The sequence below is a fragment of the Syngnathus acus genome, chromosome 3 (genome assembly GCF_901709675.1).
Source record: "Syngnathus acus chromosome 3, fSynAcu1.2, whole genome shotgun sequence".
NCBI classification, from domain to species: Eukaryota; Metazoa; Chordata; class Actinopteri; order Syngnathiformes; family Syngnathidae; genus Syngnathus; species Syngnathus acus.
In genome coordinates, this window is record NC_051089.1 from 9,285,048 (window position 1) to 9,310,613 (window position 25,566).

At 39.9% G+C, this 25,566-nt stretch overlaps 1 protein-coding gene across 2 annotated transcripts in view; it reads right to left on the reverse strand.

The window, feature by feature from the left end:
- Positions 1 to 25,566, reverse strand: part of furina (furin (paired basic amino acid cleaving enzyme) a) — a 45,760-nt gene that overhangs the window by 10,103 nt on the left and 10,091 nt on the right. For both annotated transcript variants that reach the window (XM_037248469.1, XM_037248468.1), the window contains exons 3-7: positions 12,837 to 12,935; positions 8,185 to 8,280; positions 6,693 to 6,821; positions 6,524 to 6,600; positions 3,013 to 3,101 (exon numbers count right to left, since the gene is read on the reverse strand). In XM_037248469.1, coding sequence (XP_037104364.1) covers positions 3,013 to 3,101; positions 6,524 to 6,600; positions 6,693 to 6,821; positions 8,185 to 8,280; positions 12,837 to 12,935 — 490 coding nt within the window. The remainder of the gene's footprint in view (positions 1 to 3,012; positions 3,102 to 6,523; positions 6,601 to 6,692; positions 6,822 to 8,184; positions 8,281 to 12,836; positions 12,936 to 25,566) is intronic.

Genomic DNA, 25,566 nt, shown 5'->3' on the forward strand with positions numbered 1-25,566 from the left:
TTACTGCAGCCGTGGTTTCATTTTCGTGCGTCTTTAGTTTCAATGTGCGGCCCAACGACTCCATCGTGCTTCCCATTTTAGGGGAGACGTAACTCACAGGCACACAGTGATACTACTGTGCTGTTTCATATTTGCATAAATCGAGTGCAGTTTCACTGTGTGCCTTTTGGGTGTCTGTGGCGTCAGCTTGCAACGGAATATTTTTGTGCCTCTTGTTATTTTTTTTTTAGTTTGTTTTTTGCTCTCCCCACCACCGACATTAAGGGCAAATAAATTGCTGTTGTGCTCAAAATGGTTCAGAAGGAACAGGTTCAGCTGCATTGGAGCTTACAGAGGATTCTAGCAGACAGATGAAAGGGCTCATCGTGAATTGAAACATGAATAAATAAAATGGGAAAACATTTTGATTGGAACAACAGAAAGAAAATTGGACAGACATAAGAATATATCAAACTAATGATTGTGGAAAAGACATGTAGTGTGTGAAGTGCTTATGTCCGTGTTTACATTCTTCTCTTGCGGCTTACGTTTTGTGTCAGTGACATTCCCCCGAGACTCTATTAGTTGGAACAAATGAAATTCCAAAACACGTTCCAAAACGCATTGCATAATTTCCCCGCCGCAAAATTGCTGCTCTGTTCCGGGAAAGTAAGTGCCATCTCTATAACAAACTGCAAAGGCATCAAACAACTTTTGTAGTATTTCTGTGGTAGTCACCAGCTGCGCAAGTTTTTTTTTTTTTTTTTCTTTTTTTAATAATACAAAGGGGAACTTGAAAGTATTCCCAGCCCTACAAAAGGTCAAATAAGCCACAAAACCAGAAGACACCCATACTTTAAATTATAGTACAATGTGTGCATAGTATCTACATACACACACTTTGTTGAATAAGGATTTATGTCCGGTTGGTTGTCTGTAACAGGTAAATGTACCCTTCTGCTATAAACTGTCAAATTACTCCCCCTTTTTTTTTTTCTGGTAACATGATTTGTTTATTACTGCACTTTCAAGATTGCTGGACAGTGTATGCATTCATCAGTTTGATGTTCAGTGAATGCGTGGCATTCCTCCTGTTGCCCGTGCCAGGCCAAATTTCATACTTGGACCCTAAACCTAGCAATAATACGGTATATTCTAAAAAGGTTTATTTTGAAAGATTTTTATAGAGGTAGGAATGCATTCTTTAGTGCCAAGAACAACTTTGAAAGGTAAGGTTGGGATTGCAGAGCACTGAGAATGTATTTCTCTCACTTGACTTAAGACTCTAGCCAAAGTGAACATGTATCTGTCTGCCTTTTGTTTCAACTCGTTCGACATTGGCTGTTTGAAAAAAGACTTTACAGCTGAAACACTTGAGAAGGCTGCGCCACCTTTTGAGACCACACACAGCACACCTTTTATCTTAATGAGAATGTATGAAGATCTTGCCTCAAGGCGCAGAGAATGATCATAAAGCTGGATGACGTGGTATGGCGAGGAGATCGTCAGAGATGAAATGAGAGAACAGGCACCGAGATAAAAGCGACGCCTGCTGTTTAAAGAATACATTTTACATCTGGAGAAGCCACATTAGAGGCTCTTGAAAGCATCCTGTAAAGACGTGCATTAGCATCCAATGGCTAATCTATCATGCGTAAACCATTTTAACATGGCTCCATTTTTATTTTATATTGAAGAGGGGAAAAAACATCCCATATGGAAATCAGTTATAAAGAAAATGGCACTGAAGGCGACAATAATCTATTTAGAAACAATTCATCTTTCATATTTGTATTAAGTTTTAACAGTGGGAAAGTAATTTCAGCAATCAAAACTGAGATTATATCTTGCTAGGGGTTTCTTTAAAAAAAAAACAAAAAAAAAATAAATCAGTTTGCCATGCCACCTACCTGTTTCCACATCATCTAACTCAAACCACCAAACTAATTGGTTTTGAATATGAATAAATTATTTCAAACTAATGACAGAATAGGACTGTCAGAACAGAAATTGAACTCATGTGAAATCAACATGAACATTTTAATTATTGATAGAAGCAGTTACTAAAGGTTGGGGGGGAAACGAGAAATCGCGCTAGTCGATTAAATTTCAACTCAACAAATCACCCCACCAGTACATGCATCAATTATAAAGCCTGTTTTAAGCAGCCAGGCCTTGTTCTAGTTGCGGTTGTGTTGTAGATACACATCAGAGCAAAGTATTAACAACACTGTGCAAATGTGTTTTCTGTTTACTAGACATCACTCTGTCATATGGCATCAATAATCTCCAAAGCATGTTTGTTGTTAGAGACACGACAGCAGAGTGTCAAGTCAGTTCGCATCAAGTAACTATTATTTTTTTTAAATAAAAACATATGTTCAATATTTTTCATTATTAGATGACCCTGTGAGATTAAAGTTCATAAAAACTAGCTGTGGGAACTGCAGAATAACTCATGAGAGAATGTCAATGTTTAGATTTCGACAATGACAATAAGAATCAATACATAAAGGACAAAAAAAAACCATTACCATTGGTTCATCAAATAAACGGATACAATTTTATTTGCGTTAAAGTTTATGAGAGTATTTTCCCTTATTAGTGTTCATCTACCAATTATTTTTATTTGGTATTATTTAGTGATTACAAAAACAACAGCTAAGCAATATCACACAAGAAGAATTGATGGTTAATGTTTTCCAAAGTCAAGGCAGATGTTTGCAAATATAGAATTTCAAAAGCACAAAACAAAAATCAATCTGCTTTAATGAAGCACTAGAGAAATCAGAGCATTATTACTTTTGAAAACCTGAAATCGGAAGCTTTGGACAATGTTCGGTTAAAAAATGTCTCAAAACGAAATTTTTAAAATATGAGGCAATTCATTTTATAATGAATTTATCAATTAATTTTGACATCTCTAGATGATCAATCACATGAAAAAAACAATGCCTGTCTTCATAATGCAAGGTTGTTAGCACTTGCACAGGTTTAGCAAAAGCATGTAATGACCAATTCCATAGAACATACCTCCAATCTTGGCATTGTAAGCCACACCCACTCCACAGATGCCATTGTTGGCTACTGCTGCCACCTCTCCCGCACAGCGTGTTCCATGCCTACAAAAAAAGCGATGAGAAGAACTTTATCACATATCATTCTACTAAAGAAATATAGCATTTTATTATACATTTATAGGACCAAGTAATGCACCCAGTTAAGAAATGTGTTGCTTGTGAGAGAATGTGTTGTTGAAGAAAAATGGCAGAAGGGGCACAGTGAGACAAAACAAACGTGATGCTCAACCGTTTTGATTTCTTCAAACATACCTAAATTCCTATCTGTCAAAAAATAAACATTAAGGCACCGAGTAAATGCACAATTCTTTACAACCTGCAAGAATTGGAGGAGGGTGTGCACAAAATCAGTCAAAGGCAGAATAAAAACCTATCTTCTGCATGTGCGATGGAATTTTTGTGAATACCATTTGCCATTTTAACACACTGTCTTTCATTACTCCCACACTTGTACTACTTGTGCTGTAAAAGAGCTAGCTCCAGGCCCTGCAATGTTCCACGGTCCAAAAGAGTGGCTGATCAGCACATTCCAGTTAGGTGCAATCGGCGAGATGGATACATACTGGTACACCTAATGGCCTTCAACATAATCGCAGACCCCCGTTGCGGTTTAACCGACCCCAAACAGGAAAACCAAGTCTGTAAGCCAAAGCAGGCAGGATAGAAGCAAAATTTTATCGGGCCAAATGAGGCATACTTCATGACAAAGTAAACATGCTAACATCATGCGAGTGTCACAGGCAATTCCTTTTGTTTGAGTTACGTGGAAGGAGGACGGCAGCATAGTTAAAGATGAATAAAAAGATAAAAGAACTAAACCCACACACATTATCTTGGCACTTCCCCGCAACATTTTATCTTAGAGCTTCCATTCCGCTGCCGCAGCATACATGCTTGGGATACAGCTGATGAGAAGGAGATAAATGATAAGCATTCAAGCGAACCTTTACAAACTCTGCCTTTGACACATTCATTACAGACACGAACATGGTAGATGGTTTCATGAAATACAAACGCTATCAGAGATAGATTCATTTCTTGGTTTAGGAAATAAACCTCCCAGACAAGAATACTATGCATACTGTATCCCAAATGGTGCATTACTACACCGCTCGGTCACAGGAACCAAGAACACGATCACATTATTTTATTTCAGAAAAACCACAAGACCACTTGGTTAATACCGAGCTCCCATTAATACACATTTGAAACAAAAACATTTAAGGTCCTATTGGGCCATTAAATCAATAACAGAGTTCACAACAGGGTCACTGAAGCATTGCTTGCAATTGTTTACACTGTTTCAGATGGGCAAAATCTTCATGATGCAAAACAACACGTTTGTGATCATTTGTAAATCTACACAGGAGTTACAAGTTGTGCACTTGTGGCAAACTGCAAATCATTGTGTCTTTTACATTCTGTAAGAAACCATGAAGCACCTGCATTAATATCAAGATTATGATGAACAAAGACTCCCTTCACCAAAGTCATGTTTTGATTACAGCGAGTACCCAGTAGCAAGGTCGAACAAGTGAGACAAACCTGCATCACATCAAAGTCAGATGTGAGCCCAAGGCCCACATATGAGATCAGTATTCAACTCCACAACCGACAACAACATTGTCACCGTGAAAAACCATAACTGATATTAAGTTACACGGCTATGCCTGGGAAAGGCTATTGTCGTAGAAAAGTATTCAAAACTGGGTCTGCAGATAAACTACAAGGAAAAGGGGGGGGGGGCTGTTTGGTACTGTGGTCATTCCTTGGGCTCCGCAACATTCATAAAAGATTTATGTGAAGATGGGAAGTCGCACAAAGTACTAGTCAAGTTACATTGTGAAGGAAAGTTACACATTGGTTGAACAATACAGATGAGCTGCTGCTGGTTCAATGAATTATAACATTTAGCAGAAGTTGGTTGGGTTAACAAATGGCACCTTTTCAATTCAAACCCGAGACGTCTTGTCACACACATTCTAAATCCAACACATGCTAATCCCGGAGGCTATTAAGGCTACCTACGGTTTTACCAATTTGGTCTTCATGTTTATAGAGCTGTGAGAACACAAAGTATAGAGCCAGTATGTGGTCGCGTACGAATAAGTATGACATGCACTGCAATCCTGAATTTGTAAAAGCACAACATTTTTGCCGAGGTTCATCAAGAGAAACCCTGCAGGGCAATAAAAACCAAACAAATGTATGCTGGCATCTCCTGCAGTCAACCCAGTAGAAATGAGCCAAGTACCAGGAGTTGAGGAATAAATAAATAGATTGAGAAAATGCACATTTGTAAACCATCCTGATGGGACTCGAAGGAAACTTTGGAAAAACATCTCGACAGCATGCTCTCTTAGATAAACAAGAGGTTGAATGGTCACATTGCTAGCAAGCCATCCTCATTGCGGCCCGTATGTTGGGGAAGAAAGACAGCTTTATGGAGGTGAACACTGTTGGGCTTTCTGCAGGGGAACAGACACTTTCAGTCTGATGCAAGCTCACACAGTTTTCCTGCCCACTGGTTGTTTGCACATGCATCTGCAGCGACCCACCGAAAGGGCGAGACACACAAATGCAACACAAACACGGTGCGCCTCTCATTCCATCTTGCCACGGGGAAGGCATAGGGAGCTGGGTGGCAAGAGATAAAGGCTGAGATGAGCCAGGGTTAGCGAGAGGTGCGGCAAGAGAGGAACATCAATAGTAAGTGTCTTAGCTGGGCTCGGGGCCACCATGAGCCGCGAGAGGTGCTTAAGTCTGCCTTGGCACGACTGTCAAAGTATGCAGCTCCTTCCCCACTTGCATTATTTCGGCGATGTTTGGAGGGTAAACGTTTCCGGGACCCATAAAGCAATTTATAAAACAAAATTTAATTCTACTGACAGAAAGACATGCATAAATGCTTTAGGAGGCAAATATGTGTCTTTTTCACTATTTGCACTTATATTTACTGAAAAGCAGTCAAGACCAAGGGCGAGTCACGAGTCGTACAGATGACAGACTGTAAGCGGGTTCTTTCAGAGCCAAACGAAGGGCTTGCTTTCATTCATTCTGATGACTTAATTTCTATCTATTCGCTGTAAGATGTCGCTGTGGTGGTAAACAACCTTTAATGCCACCTGCAGAGGCCATTTCAATAAATCTGTTTACTTGACACGCAAGGGCAGATTTGCTCTTAGTATACCAGCTCTACAGTCTTAACGGCCTGGTGGCACAGGAATAAATAAAAGGTCATTGCAATTATGGAAATGAGGCCCGGGCTCATTACAGGGGGTAACTGTACATTTTCGGAGTGTATGAGGCATAAAAAGTTAAAGTATCTTAGCACCTTCAATTCTTTGGGAAATGACTCTAGCCGTGTCAAAGGATGAACCACTATCAGGCCTGTTTAGCTCGGTTGAAGAAGACACAGAAAAATGCATTTTCCTCCAATCAAAAGTTGAAAACGTTGCATGTACCTGTTATCGTTAAGCTGTGTGTATCGTGGCTGAGGGTCTGGGTCGCCGTCATTCACATCATAGCTGGCATCTGGGTCCTATGATACAACATGACAATTGTGAAAATTATTTGAGCATATTTATATAAAAGATGAAAATGAAGTGGATTCCCCTTTATTTAAAACCTTACATAGTTTTGACTGAGGTCTGGATGATTCTTTTCGATTCCATCATCCAGGATGGACACCACCACTCCTTTACCTGTGTAGCCCAACTGCCAAGCAGCTTTGGCATTCAAGTCACGGTGGTTGGTGTTGTACTGCGGATGAAAACATATTCCCTGTATTTTTGATTCATTGTGACACAGTAAAGAAAGAAACTGCAAAATGGCTTTCAAATGTTCATTCAAACAAACATATGTCATCTTAGGTAGGTTTTGGTGTAAAGGAAATAACAGGAAAGCAATAAGGCACGCCGCAAAAGACATGATTCAGTCATAAAGTATCAGTGCAACAAGTTTGCTTTGTCATTAATGCCGAGCAAAACACTGGAGACTTGGACGATGGCTCACAAATCATTTTGTATGCCGTTTGATTTGCACTTGACATTCAATCTGACCTTTTCAAAGCTGAGGCTTTCATCTGCTTCAAAGCTAGTTTGCAATATTTACAAAAAGTCTGATCCAGTGGGCTCTTCTTGCAGATGGCGTTAGAAGTGCATCCTACCAGACAACGATGTTTGTTCTTCAAAGAAAATCAACATAAGCTGTGACAATGCTGATAAAAACGTGCGTGAGACAGACGGAAAATCAACAGATAAAACCAATGCCATGGTCATTGACAATGTGTTTGGAAAAATGACAAAGATGTAACAAGTTCGCCTCTAATTGCATCAGTTCATCAACTGCATCATTATCACAGACATAAAACTAGTGATTTTAGTCTTCAAATTATTTTGTCATTTAACTCTTCTCATCTCGCTTTCCAGTTAAGTAAACAAAAAATGGCTGTCTCCCCACGCATGAATAAAAGAAATGGAAGAGACAGCAGCCGAAGCGGCACCGAGCTCTTTTGTAGCCACGTTTGCAAAGTGCATGTATACATTTTGATCAAAGCAAAACCGGTTCCAGCAGTGAAAGGGATTTGAGAAAAGCGAAGGTGTTGCTCCAGTTTCTATTGACACTAGACTTTGGAGAAGCTTTTCAACCTTGTGCTGTCATGTTTTGAAAAAACAAATTAAAAATGTTTTCCCAAACAAATTGCATCTTCGTTTGATTCATAATTCATCAATTCTTTGTATCATTATTGAAGTTTTAAAGATACAATTTCTGCATAAACAATGTGTGCCTTTTGTTTAAAAACAAGCCCCTTAACAACTACTAATCGAATTGAAGCACCCTCGGAGCAGCAGTTAGCAAAACATTTGGCAGCCTGAAATTCAGTGAAACATAAAAATAGATTAAAAAAAATATCTATATATATTTTCCCTTGCTCTCCTGAGGGTAAAGATCAGGTGATGTTAATATTTGTCACCTCTTTCAGATGTTTCTGCAATTAATTAAGGGCAATATAAAAAAAAAAATGGCTTGACTATTTATTTTGGTAGCTCAACCAGTGTGCAGTGACAAATTCAAGTACACAAAAACACACACACATGCAGAGCTCAGGACAATGTCAACTCACCAGGTACCACTGCTCCAGAAATTTTGGATCAGCCGGTTCTACGTAGATATCCCTTTTTTTCCTACGTTTGGCTACCTGTTGCTCTGCCCAGGTCACCTAAACACAGAAATGAGCATGGGAAAAAAGTCGGTCGACATTAGTATCAAGAAAACCGAGTCAGAAATAATGGCAACCATTTGTCTTAATTGTGCTGAGGTTTATGTTGCTATCGCAGTTTGAGTGAGGGAGATTCAAAGACGCGGCTGGGAGAGCACGGTTCAGCCGTGGCAACCTGCAGATAAACTTATTGAATGTCCGTGCACATCGAGCAGCTTTCTATAAGATTCACTTCCAGAGACAAGCTGATGTATTGCCGGTGTCTTGTGTTAAAGCTACAGAGACTGCCGCTCTGTCAACTGCTGATTGATGTGTATGGGCATTCGGACATGGATGCTGATCTCGAGTAGCAGCAGGAACAGCACTCGGAGAGATTTCTACTTCAATTTCCAAGAGACAGTGACACAATCATACATTCGGTTTTTTTCATTCCTTTCTGCGACATCTTATCAGTCAAACCTCATGAAAGGAAATCTGTCAATGATTTAAGTGTGCATCTATGTAAAAAAATTATAATTTAATATGCATCTCCATAAGATTAAAGAGTGGTTAACTAAAGTGGAACATGAGGATAATTTATTTAAGAGCCTTTTCGGTTCTAGCATGCGTGCAAGTCCATAAAGCAACATCTATAATGCTTGAATAAGTATGGTGTTTAATAACTTGACTGACTAAACTCCAGTAGTCATCCTAGAAAAGTGGAGGCTATTGCAGCTGTTAAGTGGAAACCAATTCTGTTTTCAATTTTCTTGTCGGCATAATGACGACATGTCCTAATTATTTTGTATATAGTGTAGCGTAGCACTGCATTAAAACATCGACTGGCCCTATACAGAAATTGGACGAGGGCGAGATAATGGAATCAAATTCACACTGCGCTGTGATGTCATTATAACATAATATAGTATGATTTAAAATGGGGCAAAGGTGGACTAAAGGATGGTTAAGTGAGCAATTTCTCTCCGCCGGTCTTTATTGGATTTCTGTTTAAGGAAAATAGCAGTATCGACTTAAAAGCTTCTTTTGCAGGCAGAGTGACAGTTATGTGCAGCCAGCATATTTGACTCTCTTCAAAAGCCCATGTGTTTCTTAGAAATCCTACCCACAGTACTGCAAAGAATTTCTCTTCATTGAAAATGATCTATAAGAGTACTGCAAAGAATTTCTCTTCATTGAAATTGATCTATAGGCTTGTTTTTACACAGCAGTACAGATTAGTTCACTTTGCTACGCATGCGGCATGAAGCGATAAATCAAATCATTTTCTTGCAAAAATGAAATAGGTTAGAAGGAAACCGTCTGTTTTAGAGAATGTTCTAAAGTTTGGTATTACTTCGAACCAAAAAAAGAAAAATTATTCTGTTTTAAAAAAATATTCAGTAGACGCTAGTGCTAAAAACAGTCATATTATCTGACCTTTACCTTTCACACAGCAGCTTTTTATTAGTGCAGTGATTCCCAACCTTTATTGTGCCAAGGCACATTTGAACTTAGAAAAATTTCAGGGCACAGCGCACGCCTACACCGCCAGGCAAAAATGTCACAAAAAGTGGATACGCATTCCCATCATATACCTCTGCTATCTTACAGAGGAGAGTAAATTTGTTCTGTCTGTCTCTCTAAAATTATTGGCCAAGATAGATGAACAAAGATACAAATCTATTATTTTAGGGCCAATTAATTTAAATGTGATAGTTTCCCATGCCACACCTTAGGAGTTCTCACGGCACACTAATGAGTCCCAACACACTGGTGATTGTTCCTAGTCTTAGTAACTCATTCAGTGCACTGCACATTTACATTCGTAAACTGGAATCCAACCGTTTACCGCCACTGCCAAGTACCATTTTTAGCGGGTAGGTGTGGAAGAGGGCCTAACCCAGCTTGTCTGTGAAGTTCACATTCGTAAATCACTTTGAGGACTAAAAGATTCCTGTTGATGGTGGCGCTGTATCGCTTTGGGTTTAAGATTAGCATAGCTTTCGAATAAAAGTTAAAGATTAGAGTGGAATCTCAGTTTGTCACGATTATGAGTGACGTGTTGGAAGTGGGCCACGTTTAGGAACCTCCACTCAAACACAGTATATACTGTAAATGTATTGAATAAACTGAGTCTATGTTGCTGTAGTTAGGAGAAAGTGGGTCGCAATCATTAAAATAGGCTGCCGCGGTAAACACTTTTCTACCATCAAAAAGCCCATCAAAAGCCCTTCTTGTCTTGTTTTTTTGTTCTTTGCAATTTGAGGTGTCACAGAAGAAAAAACTATTATCCTCAAAGTCACAGACTGAATATGAAAAGGACAAATTTTATTTTCTAGTGAAAGATTAAAAGGGCCTCTTTGTTCGGTCCGGTAAGTAAACTGTCACAGAACACAATTTTCTGCGGGTCTTTAAAGATCGGTTAACATGATTAAAAACAGCCGGCAATGTGGGGGAACATTGCTTTGAAAACAGCTGGAAGTGAAGAAATTTTGCCTCAAAGGTTGTGCAATAAAATATTAAGGGTGTCGTCATTTTTTGTCAAGGGCAATTTCAAGCGTTTTGTTTTTGTTAATCTGCCTGATTTTCCATTGTTTTTCAGTCTGGTTTTAAGTATTAGCTTTGTCTGTTCTCAGTGACCATTGAAGCAATTCTGTCCATATGCGCCTCATTAATCACAGGGCGCAAAGCATTGCCAGCAAAAAAGGAAAATAATGAATACACAGTTGACTTACTCCACTGCATCAGTAAGACTAAAAAAAAAATAATAATAATAATTCGCAACAAAACATTAAGATTCCTTCTCATCCAATAACCTTCATACACGATTAGCATGAAAGTAGCAAACACAGCCAGGCTTTAAGTCCTCATTAGGGCCTATTAAAAGGGTTCTCTGTTAGGCAGCATCTGAGATCTGGCCATGCTCCACATTTTGTTGTTCGTAAATAAACACACGGTGGAAACATCTTTTATTCAAATTCCTTCTCGGTTAGTTAACAAGTGGGCTGTGAACTGGAACAAGTATCATTTCGCAATGGAAGAACAGCTGTGGAATTTGTTATATGTTAAAAGGAAAAAGATCGTTGAGGCATCGTTGTGACCTAGAGTGAACTTTACAAGGAGGATATATGAAAGGATTATGCTTCACATTCTCTGAGGTGCTGTGGGGAACAGAGGAATTCAACAACAGGAAATGGAGGCCCAGTGGTAAAGGAAATCCCAAATAGAGAGGGAGGTGGCTTTAGCTCGAACAAGAACGGCACACCATTGCTCTTTTCCCCGGACTGCACCTGACAGTCAAGTTATAATGGGCATTAAAAGTAAATGGTTGAAAATTATACAATAAAGGCTCTTTGGACTGTTGTGAAAAAGTTGTATTCATGAAAAAATGCTGGCCATTCTCATGATTTATTTTACAACTGGCTGAAAAATTGTATTCTGAACTTGAAGGGACCATCTTTTGTGGCATTCTAAATAAGCTTTAACTTCTATCTGTCTCCTTGGATATGCTTGCATTTGGGAAATAAACGGAAAATAAGAATTTGAATAACATATAAAAGTAAGCAATGTTTAATATATTTGTTTTAATTAAAATCTCTTCGCAAATCATTCATTCCCAACACTGGGAAAGAGCAGAAAACTATTTTAAATTGATGTTTTGATCATTGCCCTACATTGAATGTCTTCACCACTTTCTTTGCAGCATCCAGTTAAAACTTACCCATCCACCAAATGGAAAAAAAGGCATTGTGACTCAGTGGAAAATCAAAAACCTTACTCATCATTTCATGCATCAGATAGATTATAACTTTATCCGCCCTACGCAAAAAAGTGTGATTGATTAATAAATACTCACATGTAACTATGACAGTCCCAGACAGCAAACAAAAATATGCTTCTTGTGAATATTTTGATTCTGTTCCATTAAGTTACTTCGGTAATGCAATTTACAGAAGAAAAAAAAACGTTTAGGCTTTTTCCCAGTGTTTATCGTTAAGTAGTAACTGTCTTCAAAATCCCTCATATCCCCATTGCTATGAATACTAATTTCACACAGATTTTCACTTTGTCCTTCCCAGTGGAGAAGGTTTTGGGCTCATTTTCAAGTTAACCTCAAACTGACTTGCCATACTACTGGAAAATATAGAAATGTGAAATTTCCATTAAGATCAGTCAAGAAGACTGAAGTGAACTGAATTTTAGAGGTCTGCAGAGGAATGTTTATGACTAGCGGGCCTCCTCCGGGAAGAGTCTGTTCAGCTTCCATCAGTCCTCCTATGACAACATCCCAAATAGATGCTGAGGCATTTCTGACATTTAAAATAACCAACAGTATAGACCCAGGAATGTGCTTTTGGCTGTTTCACCTCTACCACTTACCTGCATTTGTAAAGGCTACGAACTAACCCTCGGGTTATCTTTTAAGACGAGAGATGTGTTTGATACGTAATAAATAACAATAATTATACAAGCAGTCTTATTTACAATGCTTTCATAAAGACATGTAAGTTCACTGTGCTGTACGTCAATGCGATTTAAATAAAAAAATTTAGACTCTGGACATTTAAACCTCTTACCTTGGGATCTTTAAGTAGACGGACGTGTGTGCTCCTATGATCAGACAGCGATCGCTTCGCCACGGTACGATGCTTGAAGTGATAATAGTCACCAAAAACCTGAAATACAATAACAAAGTAGTTAAGTTCAGGATAAGAGCAAACCAAAATATGCAGTCATATAAAAAGAATCCATTAAATTATGAAAATCCATCCATTTTCTTTACCGATTTGCCGACTGGGGATAATAATTGCTAAATTATTTAACCGGATAAATGGAACGGATTACTTGTCTGCAACCAACAGAGGCGCTGCTGATTCAGAGGAAGGAATTAACATTCAGAGACATCTTTCCATATTTTTCACCACTTTTGGAATGTTGCTCAAGACCATTTATTTATTCATGAGCTACTTTAATTGAAAACAATTACTCTACAATACATATAATGGACCATTGTATAGCAAAAGGTTTTTCCTTGATTCTGTGATTCCGCAGCCATACACAAACAAAGACATGTTTTGTTGACACGTTCATGTCCCTGACGAGCAAGCAGTTAGTACTTCACGTACTTTACCAGAGTGATTATAAGACCAGTCTGTGCCAGCCAGAGCTGTTGCCATCTCTCAGTCAACAAAACGCCTATAAAAACGCAGTACTGAGCGAATTTGAGGCTTTTGTTTCTTCAAACATGCGTCAACACTAAAGACCAATTCTGAAAATGCACCCTGCTGATTTCACAGGTACATTTTGTCAATTTCAAATTGGCCACTTCACTTAGTCTATCAATATGTGTTGTGAACATCAAACTGGCCTGTTCATTGAGTCCCTTTCCACAAGCTCTTCAATTAGTTATCCAGATGAAACTGGAGGGATTTCACTCGGAAAACTTGGACTGCAAAACGGTGGTGGTTGCTGCACATACTAAAACAGCATATTTAGATACAGCCAGCTAAATACGACAATAACACAGAGAGGGAACACGGCGACAGATTAAAGCATTGCGTTGTAAGCCTTGAAAATGTCGCATATGACGATGATGACAACACAATGCATATTGCCTATTTGTGTTGTAGCATTTATTTCATCCAAAATAAACTAAACTAATCCCTGAGTCGTGTTTAAATCAAAGTAAATAGACCGAATGCAGCCTAAGTCCCCTACACAAAGCCAACAGACGGACGGGAGAGATGCAACATCCAAGAGGGATGGTACACTTTAAAGAGTAATATTCAGCTCTGTGTGCTCGCCATAACCACACGTCAACGATACGGTTTATCTGCGAGACTGAATGGATATGTGAACCCGTTAAAGAAATCGCAAAGGAAGGAAGGCAGAGGTATGAAAATGGAAAAGTGCTCAGTTTGAAGAGGCATTATTAGCCGAGCCAAGAAAAGAGGAGCAGAGTGTCTTTTGTGTTGGCTGAGATACGATCTTGGGTGGTAGGACTGATCAAAGATATGCACGGAAGGTGGGTGGGGTCCATCAAGTGCTACCAAGAAACAATGAAGTGATCAATTCATCCATTCATCTCATGACTTCAAAGATAAACAAAAAGATCTGAACCTGGAGTGTTCCAAAAATCTGGCCATGCTAAATATCTTGCTGTGAAGTACTTTTTTTGTAAACAACACAATTCCTATCTGGTAGTATTTTGGATGTGTCTAAAATGTCGCTTGATAGCTGTTTTCTCAGCACCGATATGTTTCGTTTCTAGGATAACACAAAAACATACATTTATGCGACTATTCACGCGTGTGTTCCAGAGTTCACCTCTCATTAAGAACAACTCAACCATGACCAAGTTATTCACACATGCACACTTGCCACATTACTCTCAAGAATGTCCATTCCAGCACTATAGGCCAACCATCATCTGGTAATCAGTACAGACGCTTAAGGGGTAATGATTTCGGCCATTTAATTCAGACCACATTGTTGCTGTGGTTTTAACTACTTTCCACTTGGCAAGAAAGGCCATTCACGGCAGCTGGAAAACGCAGATTCGGAATTTCAAAGTGACCATTACTGATGCAGTAAGGTGGTCACAGATAAGAGCAGAAAAGGCTTATCGGGGTCTCTCCGGGTAGCATATAATTTATTTGGTAAATATATTTTGTGCACACTCTGCATTACGCACCTTATGAGAAACCATGCATGCAAAGGTCTTGCGTCTTAGCTGCCGTCAATGTTTACATAATTATGTTTTACAAAAAGATAAAAAGGAGAAGGGGGGATTTAGGCGGTGCATTATGGTGATATGAAAATGGCGTCACGGGCTGCACTTGTGGATTTTAGTTAATTCCATTGACGGGAGACCATTAGTGCAGTTAAACCAGAGCAACGACCCGTGACGCATTTTACTACTTTGCATTGGACACATTATGTGTTTATTCAAGCATACAGAATGTAGTGCATTACCATATTTTGTTTGTGCCTCAGTGACTTGGGATTAATTGAGAAAATGAGACTTTGAAATTGCCCTCCAAGAATAGTTGTGTTGTGTATACAATGAAGCTGGACAAAAACAAGCAAAGGGCAAGTAGCAGATTTTTTGGACAATAAAATCCTTTCATTTTCTCCAAAATCAACAGTGCGCTTTATAAATCAGGTGGACTTTATGTATGGATGTCAAATTGAGGTTGTGATATACTGCTTTGTTTGTCTTCACTTTATTTTTGGAACAGGGGACTTTTTTTCTCATTCGAAGAAAAAAAACGTTTTTCTTAGAATGAGACCTACATTCGTGGTGCATTTTGGACATGATAGAAGTAAGCATATACCACCAAGACTAAATCAGGGAGGGACTTTCCAAAATATCTCCAATAGCAAAAGAAAGTCACATGGCGCTTTTTGAAAGAGTCGCAAGATGGGTCTGATGACTTCCAAAACACAGAAACAAAGTCAAACACTGCCTCAGTACATTACGCGAAATAAAAGTACATTACAATGTAAATTTAAAATTCAGAAGTTTACTACTAACCTTGTGAAATATGAGTTTATTGGTAAACTGATTCATCCATAGTCCACAGCTAGATGCCGATAGACATGACTAACGACATGTACCGCAGCATTTTATAAGTCACGATGTGAAACGAATGCAACAAAAACCCCTGATTTATTTGTGCAAACATTAAATCTCATAAACATGAGTTTCAACGTGCTATATAGTATAGTATAGTTTTGTGTGCATCATCAAATTCGATTATTGTCCACTACGGCAGACCTTAACTTCACGGAGAAGATGAGGGCGAGAGAGTTTACAGAGTTATGGCAGAACTGCTGCAGTACTGTGACCTCACAGGTCGATGAGAACCCTCCTTCGCATTTATGAGGGACAAGTAGGAAAATGGCGGCAGGAAAAAGACAACATGCACATGTCGACTGAACGAAAGGATAACCGCAACACCTCAAAGATGTAAGACTTACCCCTAAAGGTCTATTTCTCTCAAATATTGTTCACAAATTTGCCTAAAATCTACCGAAGGTTTTCCGAGATACCTCACTGATGTAAACATATCACGTGGCAGAAAAGACAGACTGCATGATTATAGGCTGCCCGCAATAAGGGGCCACCCTAAATTGGGCAGTTGGACTGAATTGTATTGTGCCCATACTACCCAATCAGCATCTTGCTGTTGTAAAATGGATTGAAGTGCTCACTGGCAGATTTCATCAGATTTGTGAGCAATTATTGAGAGAAAAAAGTTTTTGTAGAAAAATCCTTGGATCTTTGAGCGTAGCTGAGGAAAAATGGGAGTAAGACTAATGCGTTGCATTTATATCTTCATTCATGAACCCTTCTAACTAAAATGTAGGGCTGTAAACATTTGAAATTCTAAGGTTTTGTTGTTTGCACAGGGTACATTCTATCACTCGCATGCGCTTCATTATTCGCTCTTACATAACGGCAACGAGGCCAATGACTTGTTCAAACCATTCATGTCTCACGAGTGTTACTAACATGGCTGTTACGTGTGTTCTTTCCCCTTCACGTAAGCATAAAAGGAAGGCCTTGAGAGCTCTGTGAATGTTTTCAGTCTCCAATTGCATTTTCATTCAAATGCTAAATGCATTACATTTTAGTCAGGCAATTCAGGCACATAAATTGGCCCAGAGGTTAGGGTCAGTCCTGTTTTGAGGTTCTTTGTTGGTCTTCTCTTTCTCAATATTCAAGAATTAAGAGGAGCAATATTGTGCAGAAAACAAGTTTAGGTTTTACACAGCATTTTTGCTTGATTTTATACAAAAACACATCATTAATGGTCCCAGCTGTAATTGTCTGCCAAACTGAGTCGGAAACAATGTTTTATGCTCACTTGGCTTGAGATCAAAGTTTGCCCCATTAGAGTCATTTTAACAGTTGAGGGATTATCTAATTCAAACGTGTTGTAGACTTTCATGCAGATGCCTTAATGAGCTCCTCCTCATTAGTGGAGGAATTCAACTGCATTCATTGCTATTTAGCCTGGCAGAGAAAGTGCGTGCGCTCATGACCGTGTGATTTCTGCGGTGGGGAGGGAAGACGCCACCAAGAAGGAGGGCAAGCTAAACTGAGATGGAGGAAATTGAAGAGGGTCAAGGCAGGAAGCTGGGGTCCTCCCAAGCGACACAGCCCTGTCGCATGGGCACAAAGTGTATCGTGACGTTTGACATGATAAGGATTAATGGAAGATTTCTATCTTCAATAGACCAGTAAAATAGTTCCAAACCGGGACAGCGGCATCCTTTTTGATTGTAGAGTATTAGATGGATTTGATTTTGATCATCACGTACAATTGTGTGAGTCATCGTTAAGTCTTCTGATGGCTATCTGCTCTTAGGAAATTATTAATACACATTTATATACACATTAATAAAACTCTGCTTATAACACAACACTGTAAATTATTCATGCATATTTTAACAATCCATTTTAGAACACAACACTGGTGCAAACAATTGTATGCGTGTAATTTTCGTAGATGGTTCCGAAACTAATTCCCTGGAATAGCCGGGGCACAGGTGATTAGACCACCTGTCAGGATGGGTTTGGAGTCTGTTAAGCTAAAGTTAACTAGCGCTAGGCTAGACTTCCAGCATGCACATAGCTCCTTGTGTAGACTAGAGCGTGACAGTTTGAATAGTGCCACAGTACACATAAACACACTTTCTACTGGGGTAGTAGACAAATCCAATCACTCCACCCCAACCGGTTTTGCTGATGAAACGGTGCCTGTTTCAGATAATTTTACATGTGTAACAAATATTTACTATCAGATTCCCACGGTCGTATCGTCCCGCCGCGCTAACAAACATTCGAGAGGTGATGTCAGGCCTAGAGAACACAATCTTACTCGCATCTCGTTTAAATATCCTTCGATAGATACGCACCCTGACCGACCGATTACGCTTAAACTCGGTTTTATGAATATTAGATCGCTTCATACAAAAGCAGTTCTCGTTAATGACCTCATCACGGAACATAATCTAAACGTTTTTGGTCTCTGCGAGACCTGGTTAAAACCTAATGAACTGATGCCGCTTAATGAGGCCTCGCCTCCAAATTTTGTGAGCTCGCATGTGGCGCGTCCTCGAAAAAAGGGTGGGGGTGTCGCCCTCATCTCGAATTCTGAGCTGAGACTTAGGCCTCGTTCGACCAATGTATTTAAAACATTTGAAGTTCTCACTGTCCGATCCACCGCTTTACCGTCATTTTATCTTGCTGTTATTTACCGTCCACCCGGGGCTTACTCTGGCTTCCTGGATGAATTTTCAGAATTCGTGGCTGATCTCGTAACCAATGCCGATAATATAATTATCATGGGTGATTTCAACATCCACATGAATTTACCGTCAGAGCCACTTACTTCGGCGTTTCAGACTTTAACTGATATGTTTGGTTTTTCGCAAGCCGTACAGGCAGCAACGCATAAGAATGGAAATACCATAGATCTGGTATTATCCCGAGGACTTGCAACCTCAAATATAGCAGTGCTGCCATACACTACTGTTTTGTCTGATCATTACTTAATAAAATTTGAAATTTTAGTTTCTTGTCAAAGACAAGAGAGCAATCGGAATTATAGGAGCCGTAATTTTAACTCCATGACTGCAACTGCGCTATCTGAGTTACTGTCGCCGGCAACTGCCATATTTCCCGCGTACACCGGCTCTGTTGATAACCTTACAAATGAATTCAATGCGACATTGTTAAATGCCATTGACTCTGTGGCGCCGTTATGTCTGAAAACTCGCCGTAGATTGCCTACTCCGTGGTTCACGGATGAAACGCGTACGCTTAAGCAATTATGTAGAAAGCATGAGCGCAGATGGCGTCTAACCAAACTTGAGGTTTTCCATCAGGCATGGCAGGACAGCCTCCTGAAATATAAGGATGCGCTTATCTTAGCAAAAACTCGGTATTTCTCGCAAGTTATTAATCTCAATAAAAACAATCCGAAACACCTATTTGATACAGTGGCAAAGCTGACTCTACGCCAGCCGACCCCCGATAATTCCTTCCACTCAGCTGACGAGTTCATTAAATTTTTTGCTCAAAAGGTTGAGTCCATTAGGGACGAGATCAAGAATACCATTCCAGTCGTGCGGTCGAGCCCGCCGTGTACCAACGCTGATGATCATGCAACAACCCTCTCAACTTTTAATAGCGTGTCCCTTGAAAGGCTTACACAAATGGTTAGTGCGGCTAAACAAACAACATGTTTGCTCGACCCTCTTCCAGCCAAACTACTTAAAGAATTATTTCATATTTTAGGACCGTCTGTCTTAAATATAATCAAGCTGTCTGTCTCCTCTGGGATAGTGCCAACAGCCTTCAAAACCGCTATCATTAAACCGTTGCTTAAGCGACCAAATCTTGACCCGGACTGTCTCAGTAATTATAGGCCAGTTTCAAACCTCCCATTTATAGCAAAACTTCTTGAAAAAGTAGTAGCACAGCAGCTTAATGATTACATGGTCGCCAATAATCGATATGATTCTTTTCAGTCTGGTTTTAGAGCTAATCATTCCACTGAGACAGCACTTGCTAAAGTGACTAACGATCTCCTCATAGCTATGGATTCAAACACTTCATCTGTACTGTTACTACTCGATCTTAGTGCTGCCTTCGACACTGTAGACTTTGATATTTTATTAGGGCGTCTTAAAAGTTGTGTTGGTATTTCAGGGTCAGCACTAGGCTGGTTCCATTCCTATCTATCAAATAGGACGCACCGAGTGGTCCATGGCAATGCGTCCTCTGAGCTCTATAATGTTACGTGTGGTGTCCCACAGGGATCGGTTCTCGGACCAATTTTATTTAATATTTATATGATCCCGCTTGGGGACATAATACGTAAATATAATATTAGTTTTCAATGCTACGCGGATGACACCCAATTATATATGCCATTATCGATGACAGATCCGCGTGATTGTTGTAATCTTGAGGCATGCCTTGCGGAGATCAAGCAATGGATGTCTCTCAACTTCCTTCGTCTTAACCCAGATAAAACTGAGATGTTGATAATTGGTCCAACTCGTTTTCAACACTTGTTCAAGGAAACCGCTATAACTATAGATAACCGTACTATCACTCAGAGCGATACTGTAACTAATCTCGGGGTAATGTTTGACCAAACTCTCTCCTTTCAAAAGCACATTAAGAATATAACCAGAATTGCGTTCTTTCACCTTCGTAATATTGCAAAGATTCGTCCGATCCTCTCGACCGGTGATGCGGAAACTATTATACATGCGTTCGTCACGTCGCGCCTGGACTACTGTAATGTACTATTCTCTGGTCTTCCTAAGTCCCGCATCAAAAGTCTACAGTTAGTACAAAATGCTGCTGCAAGGCTGCTCTCACGGACAAGAAAATTTGATCACATTACCCCAATATTAGCCAACTTACATTGGCTCCCGGTCCATTTAAGATGTGACTTCAAGGTTCTTCTATTAACCTATAAATCATTGCATGGCTTAGCGCCTTCGTATCTCGTCGACCTAGTTGTTCCTTATGCTCCGTCTCGTAACCTTCGTTCGCAAAACGCTACCCTTTTAGCGACACCGAGGGCCAAGAAAGTGTCTGCAGGGTCTAGAGCATTTTCTATCCGGGCTCCAGAGCTTTGGAATGCCCTCCCAATGGATATTAGGACTGCTACCTCAGTAGAAACATTTAAGACACGTTTAAAGACACATTTCTATGACATGGCCTTTAACTAACTTGGAGTGGCCGATTCGGCCGGAGTTTGTTTTGTTTTCTCTCCCCCCCCTCCCCGGCCGGGGAGGTGGTTAGGTGGCACCCAAGCTGACAGCGGCTATCTGGATTCTTGTGGGCTAATTCAGGTTGGGGGAACTGCAGCTCAACCTCCATAGCCAGGATAGCAGAGGGCTCCTCTGGCAGCCCTTCGCTCTGACTTGGACATCTACTTTTGATTTTCATATTATGTATTATTTGTGCCCTCTCTGCATCCATTACAACCTGGTGATCCTGAAAGGGGGATCCTTCCATCTGTGGTCCCTTCTCAAGGTTTCTCATTTTCCCCGGGCAGGGGTTTTGAGTTTTTCCTTGCCCTTTTGGGAGCTTAAGATCAGGGGATGCTTTGAGAATAATTGTCAATTTTTGTCTATGTGAAGCCCTTTGAGACTGCTTGTGATTTAGGGCTATACAAATAAACTTGACTTGACTTGACTTGACTTGAAATAAATCGAGTTCACTGTACTGCATTTTCCGAGGGTGGCCTTAAAATTCCCCAATGAAAAGAAAAGCAGAGGATATTTAAAATAAATTCAACATTTCAGTGAAGGTAAATTGCTTCTCAGACCCCAGGGTGGGCTCCTGCTGGATTTCCACGTGCAAGCAAGCCAGCTGGCTAGCTGTGCTGGACAGTTATTAGTTATATTCATGATTAGATTCAAAACTTCAAACAAACACACTGCCCACCCCCCATTGACTGATTTTAAAAGGCTTGAAATTCAAGAATGGTTCTCGGGCACACGCATAATACTGCACAAAGGGGGACAAAACAGCTAATAAGATGGTGCCTAATTTTATCTCTCCTTAGAGCAATGATGGAGCGCTGCGAATGGACAGGAATAGCAAACAGGTTCCTCTGACCCTGACGGAGGACCACTGGGGCTATTTGAGGAATCTTCATTTCCCTGAGTTTCTGTCTTTAACATTTCAATCATCTCTTGGCTCCACTGAGGAATGTGCTCTTTCTTGTGATTCTGAATCCACAGCAGGGAGGCCAACGCCCGAGCACCTGAGTTTAATGGACTGTTATAAAGCTCTCCTGGAGGTTCACAGTAGCAACGTTAGAGTGTGACTTTGAGAAAAATGGCACATGGGCCATAATGCCTCCTTGCATTAAGATGATAAACAAGACTTACTGATGATGGAAAGTACATTTTAGGGAAATATAGCTCCCTTCCAGCTGCTTTTATAGTGTTTTGACGGTTTTATTTGCACAAAGAACAAAGTTGGCACATATTAATATTTTAGACTAGAGCTTGACTATCTTACTTGAGGAAAAATACGATCCAAAGTAAAGCCTATTTTTAGATCGTTATATAATATTTTATTTGGTCTGCGAAAATCCCTGCACTGCAATCTTTCCAGATTTAATTGCATACTTTATAATAATAAAACTATAGGATACGTGCCACATGGGACAGCTCTTACCTTACCATTTGGAAAGAGCTACGAGGTATCAAAGACATTAGTAAAAGCTATCCAGAGACAAGAAGACATCGTTATTTACAGAGTGTTACAATCAATGGTAAGTACCTGAGAGTTGACCATAGGGCTATGTTATATTACACCTTTAAAATGGTATGGTAAGAAATCTCATCTTGGAATTTTCTGTGTGGACTTTAGCATACGCTCCACATCGCTAAAACATGTATGCTAGGTAAATTGAAGATTATGTGGGTAGAAGTCTGCGTATGATTTTTTTTTTTTCTCTCCGTGTGCTGTTTGATTGAGTGGCCATAGGTCCAAGATGTACCTTGCTTCTGTTAGAAATGGACTCAATAAGGCATCCAATTCCATTGGCGGCACTCCACTATCAGCAACCTCATTACTCACAATATAGAAGATGGGATTTGTTCGATAAAAGGTATCCGGGGATTCAATATTGCAGCCCCCACTAAGGAGTAGTGTAGCACAACTTCATCTATGTTACAATTGAGGAATCGTGTTACATAGGGGGGAAAAAAAAGAAACATTTTCAGACATCATAAAATGCCCCAACTATATAATAAATTCCTCCTAAAGTGCTGCTTCACAGAGACTTTTAAACATTCACTTCATTGTTTTCATTGTAAAAGGCTTATCAGATCGCGGCCCTGTTCGAATTGCACCTCAAACGACTGCTCCGCCTCCCGAAGGAGACTGATGTATGCGCTTAGATGCAAGGGGGAGTGGGTCATTACAAGCCTTGTTCAACACTTCACACACTCCATATCAAGTAGTACAAGGCCAGAAGATTAGCATTTTCTAAACTGAGGTTGATCTTTGCTGCATTTCTTTCGAATGTCAGTCTAGCGCTACTAGCGTCAATGAGAACCAAAATTGTCTACAGCAGTAACAAAAAGTCATTAGTGTTAAAACGCCTCCGAACAACAGTGTTATCTCACAGCCACATGAGTCAGTTCAGTTGAACCCAAGAGTTTGCTTCCTTCCTCGAAATGATGACTTTGTTACCTCCACCCAGATTTATGCTTATAGGCACTGTTCACATTTAGGATCTTCTGAAGCTTGAATGGAAACACCCACGATAAATCATTAGGAAATAAACATTCAGTCTGATCGGCTGGATCGTAATGTCATAATTTGCCAATCGATTAATGACATGGGGATCGACTGTTCAGAAATTTAAAAAAAGCTGTTTAAATAGATATATTTCTCCATCTTCCGATCAGATGCTTTATTGTTCTGTTTTTTTCAGTAGCTGATCAAACACAAAGCCTACTTTGCATATTTCAGAAGAGATCAATTGACAGCCTTGCCTAATATAGTATTTCTCACATCTTGTTGTGCACTGTGACTGGCACGACGAGCATCAGATTGAAGCTTAGTGAAAAAGGTAGCGACTTTACATTCCGACGGAAATTCCGCAAATGCCTCAACCTACTCTGCGCGTGTACGTACATGCACATTCTTGAAAGTTGAAGAGGTGCCTGTCCATGTATTTGCGCGTCCCCTCGGCACAGCTGGCTCTTATTATGGCCCTCTGACCTGTGTGGGGGTCTGCCCCCCCCCACCACCACACACACACACCTCACAATCACACCACGGTGGGAGAGCTGAGTAGTGAGTGAGTGCCGATGCGGCTCTCAAGACCCCTGGCAATGTGGATGTTCACTTCTTCGCTGTCAGTGGGAGGTAGCATCCTGCAGATGAACTTATTTTTTTCATTTGTCCTTAAATTATTGTTTCCTAAGGAGAATTAGTTGTGGTTTGGGTCATCGTAGAGGTTGGTTGGTACATGAGTGTTAATTAGTGATGCACATTTGACAAATCAGTTCTATGAATGTGTACTAACCTCACTAAAATCAAGGCATTGCAACTGCTCAAATGACTATTAATAAATTAAAACTCTAAATTGATGACTAAATTATTTATTTAGTGGTGATATATTTGAGCAGTGTGATCTAAACCTTTTTTTTTTAATATCTGTCACGGCATTGTTCGGTGTGTTCAACACTGGCGTCTGATTTAAGGCCCCTTTTGCATCAGAATTCGTAGAATGAAGACGCATGAAGCATCTTATTGTCACATGACCTTGCTTAATCATCCTATGTTTAGAAACACCACCACTAAGATGGATCAAGTTAAAGGTAATCCTTTAGATGTCGAATTTGAATTTGCTAGTCTAGGTTGATTTGATTTATTTGGGTACTTAAAGAGCACAATACTACTGAAAATAGAACTTTTCCCTTTATCTGGGTTATTATAGCATTTTTCAGTTTCAAACTCATTAACGTTATCAACTCATGACACGTCTTCATAGTTTAAAAAACTCTCGATTTGGAGATTCACAAATAATACAATTCACTATCTGTGTGGTTATATGCTGTTGGTTGTTGAATTTATTGCAACTACAATACTTTCAAGTCGCCCATAAGACTTTGCATTTTCATTTCTACACTTTAGCTTAATAAAATGAATCAAATGTACTACTGCCAACCATTCAATTGTTTTATAGCCAATATGCCTTGGGTCCATTAATTCAGGTGTATCAGCTCCATGTTCTCTGCAGTGATGTCGCCACCGGATCAGTCAATCTCTGTAGTTCATTAACTTTCAAAGAGGAGCAGATGCGCTGCAATGATGTGAAATGTAGGGCCGCTTCATGAGAGGCCAAAGTACAGAATAAAAACAGGCTCGTTCACAGTGACCCTCGGACCAAAGACATTGCTGCTGATCAATGGTGGTGTAGTCAAAGCGGAGTGTAAAACACGAAAGGCCTGGACCCAACACTTGGAGTTAGAAGCCTTTTTGCAGGCGCATCATCTCCAAGGCAAAAACTATGCTTGTTTTACAGTTACGCGGTTTGTTTGCTCAAGTGGGCTGGAGAATGTTGAGTACGGAGTGGTGCATCAAAGATTAATGATGCTACTACCCGAATGAATATACTTACAAAACACGCTTGATACTACAATAAAATATTAAATGGTGGAAATCTATAGCCGTTGACATTGAATTACGTGGTTGACTTGAGAAACATAGAGAACCTCGAGGTAATAAAACAACTGAGCCAA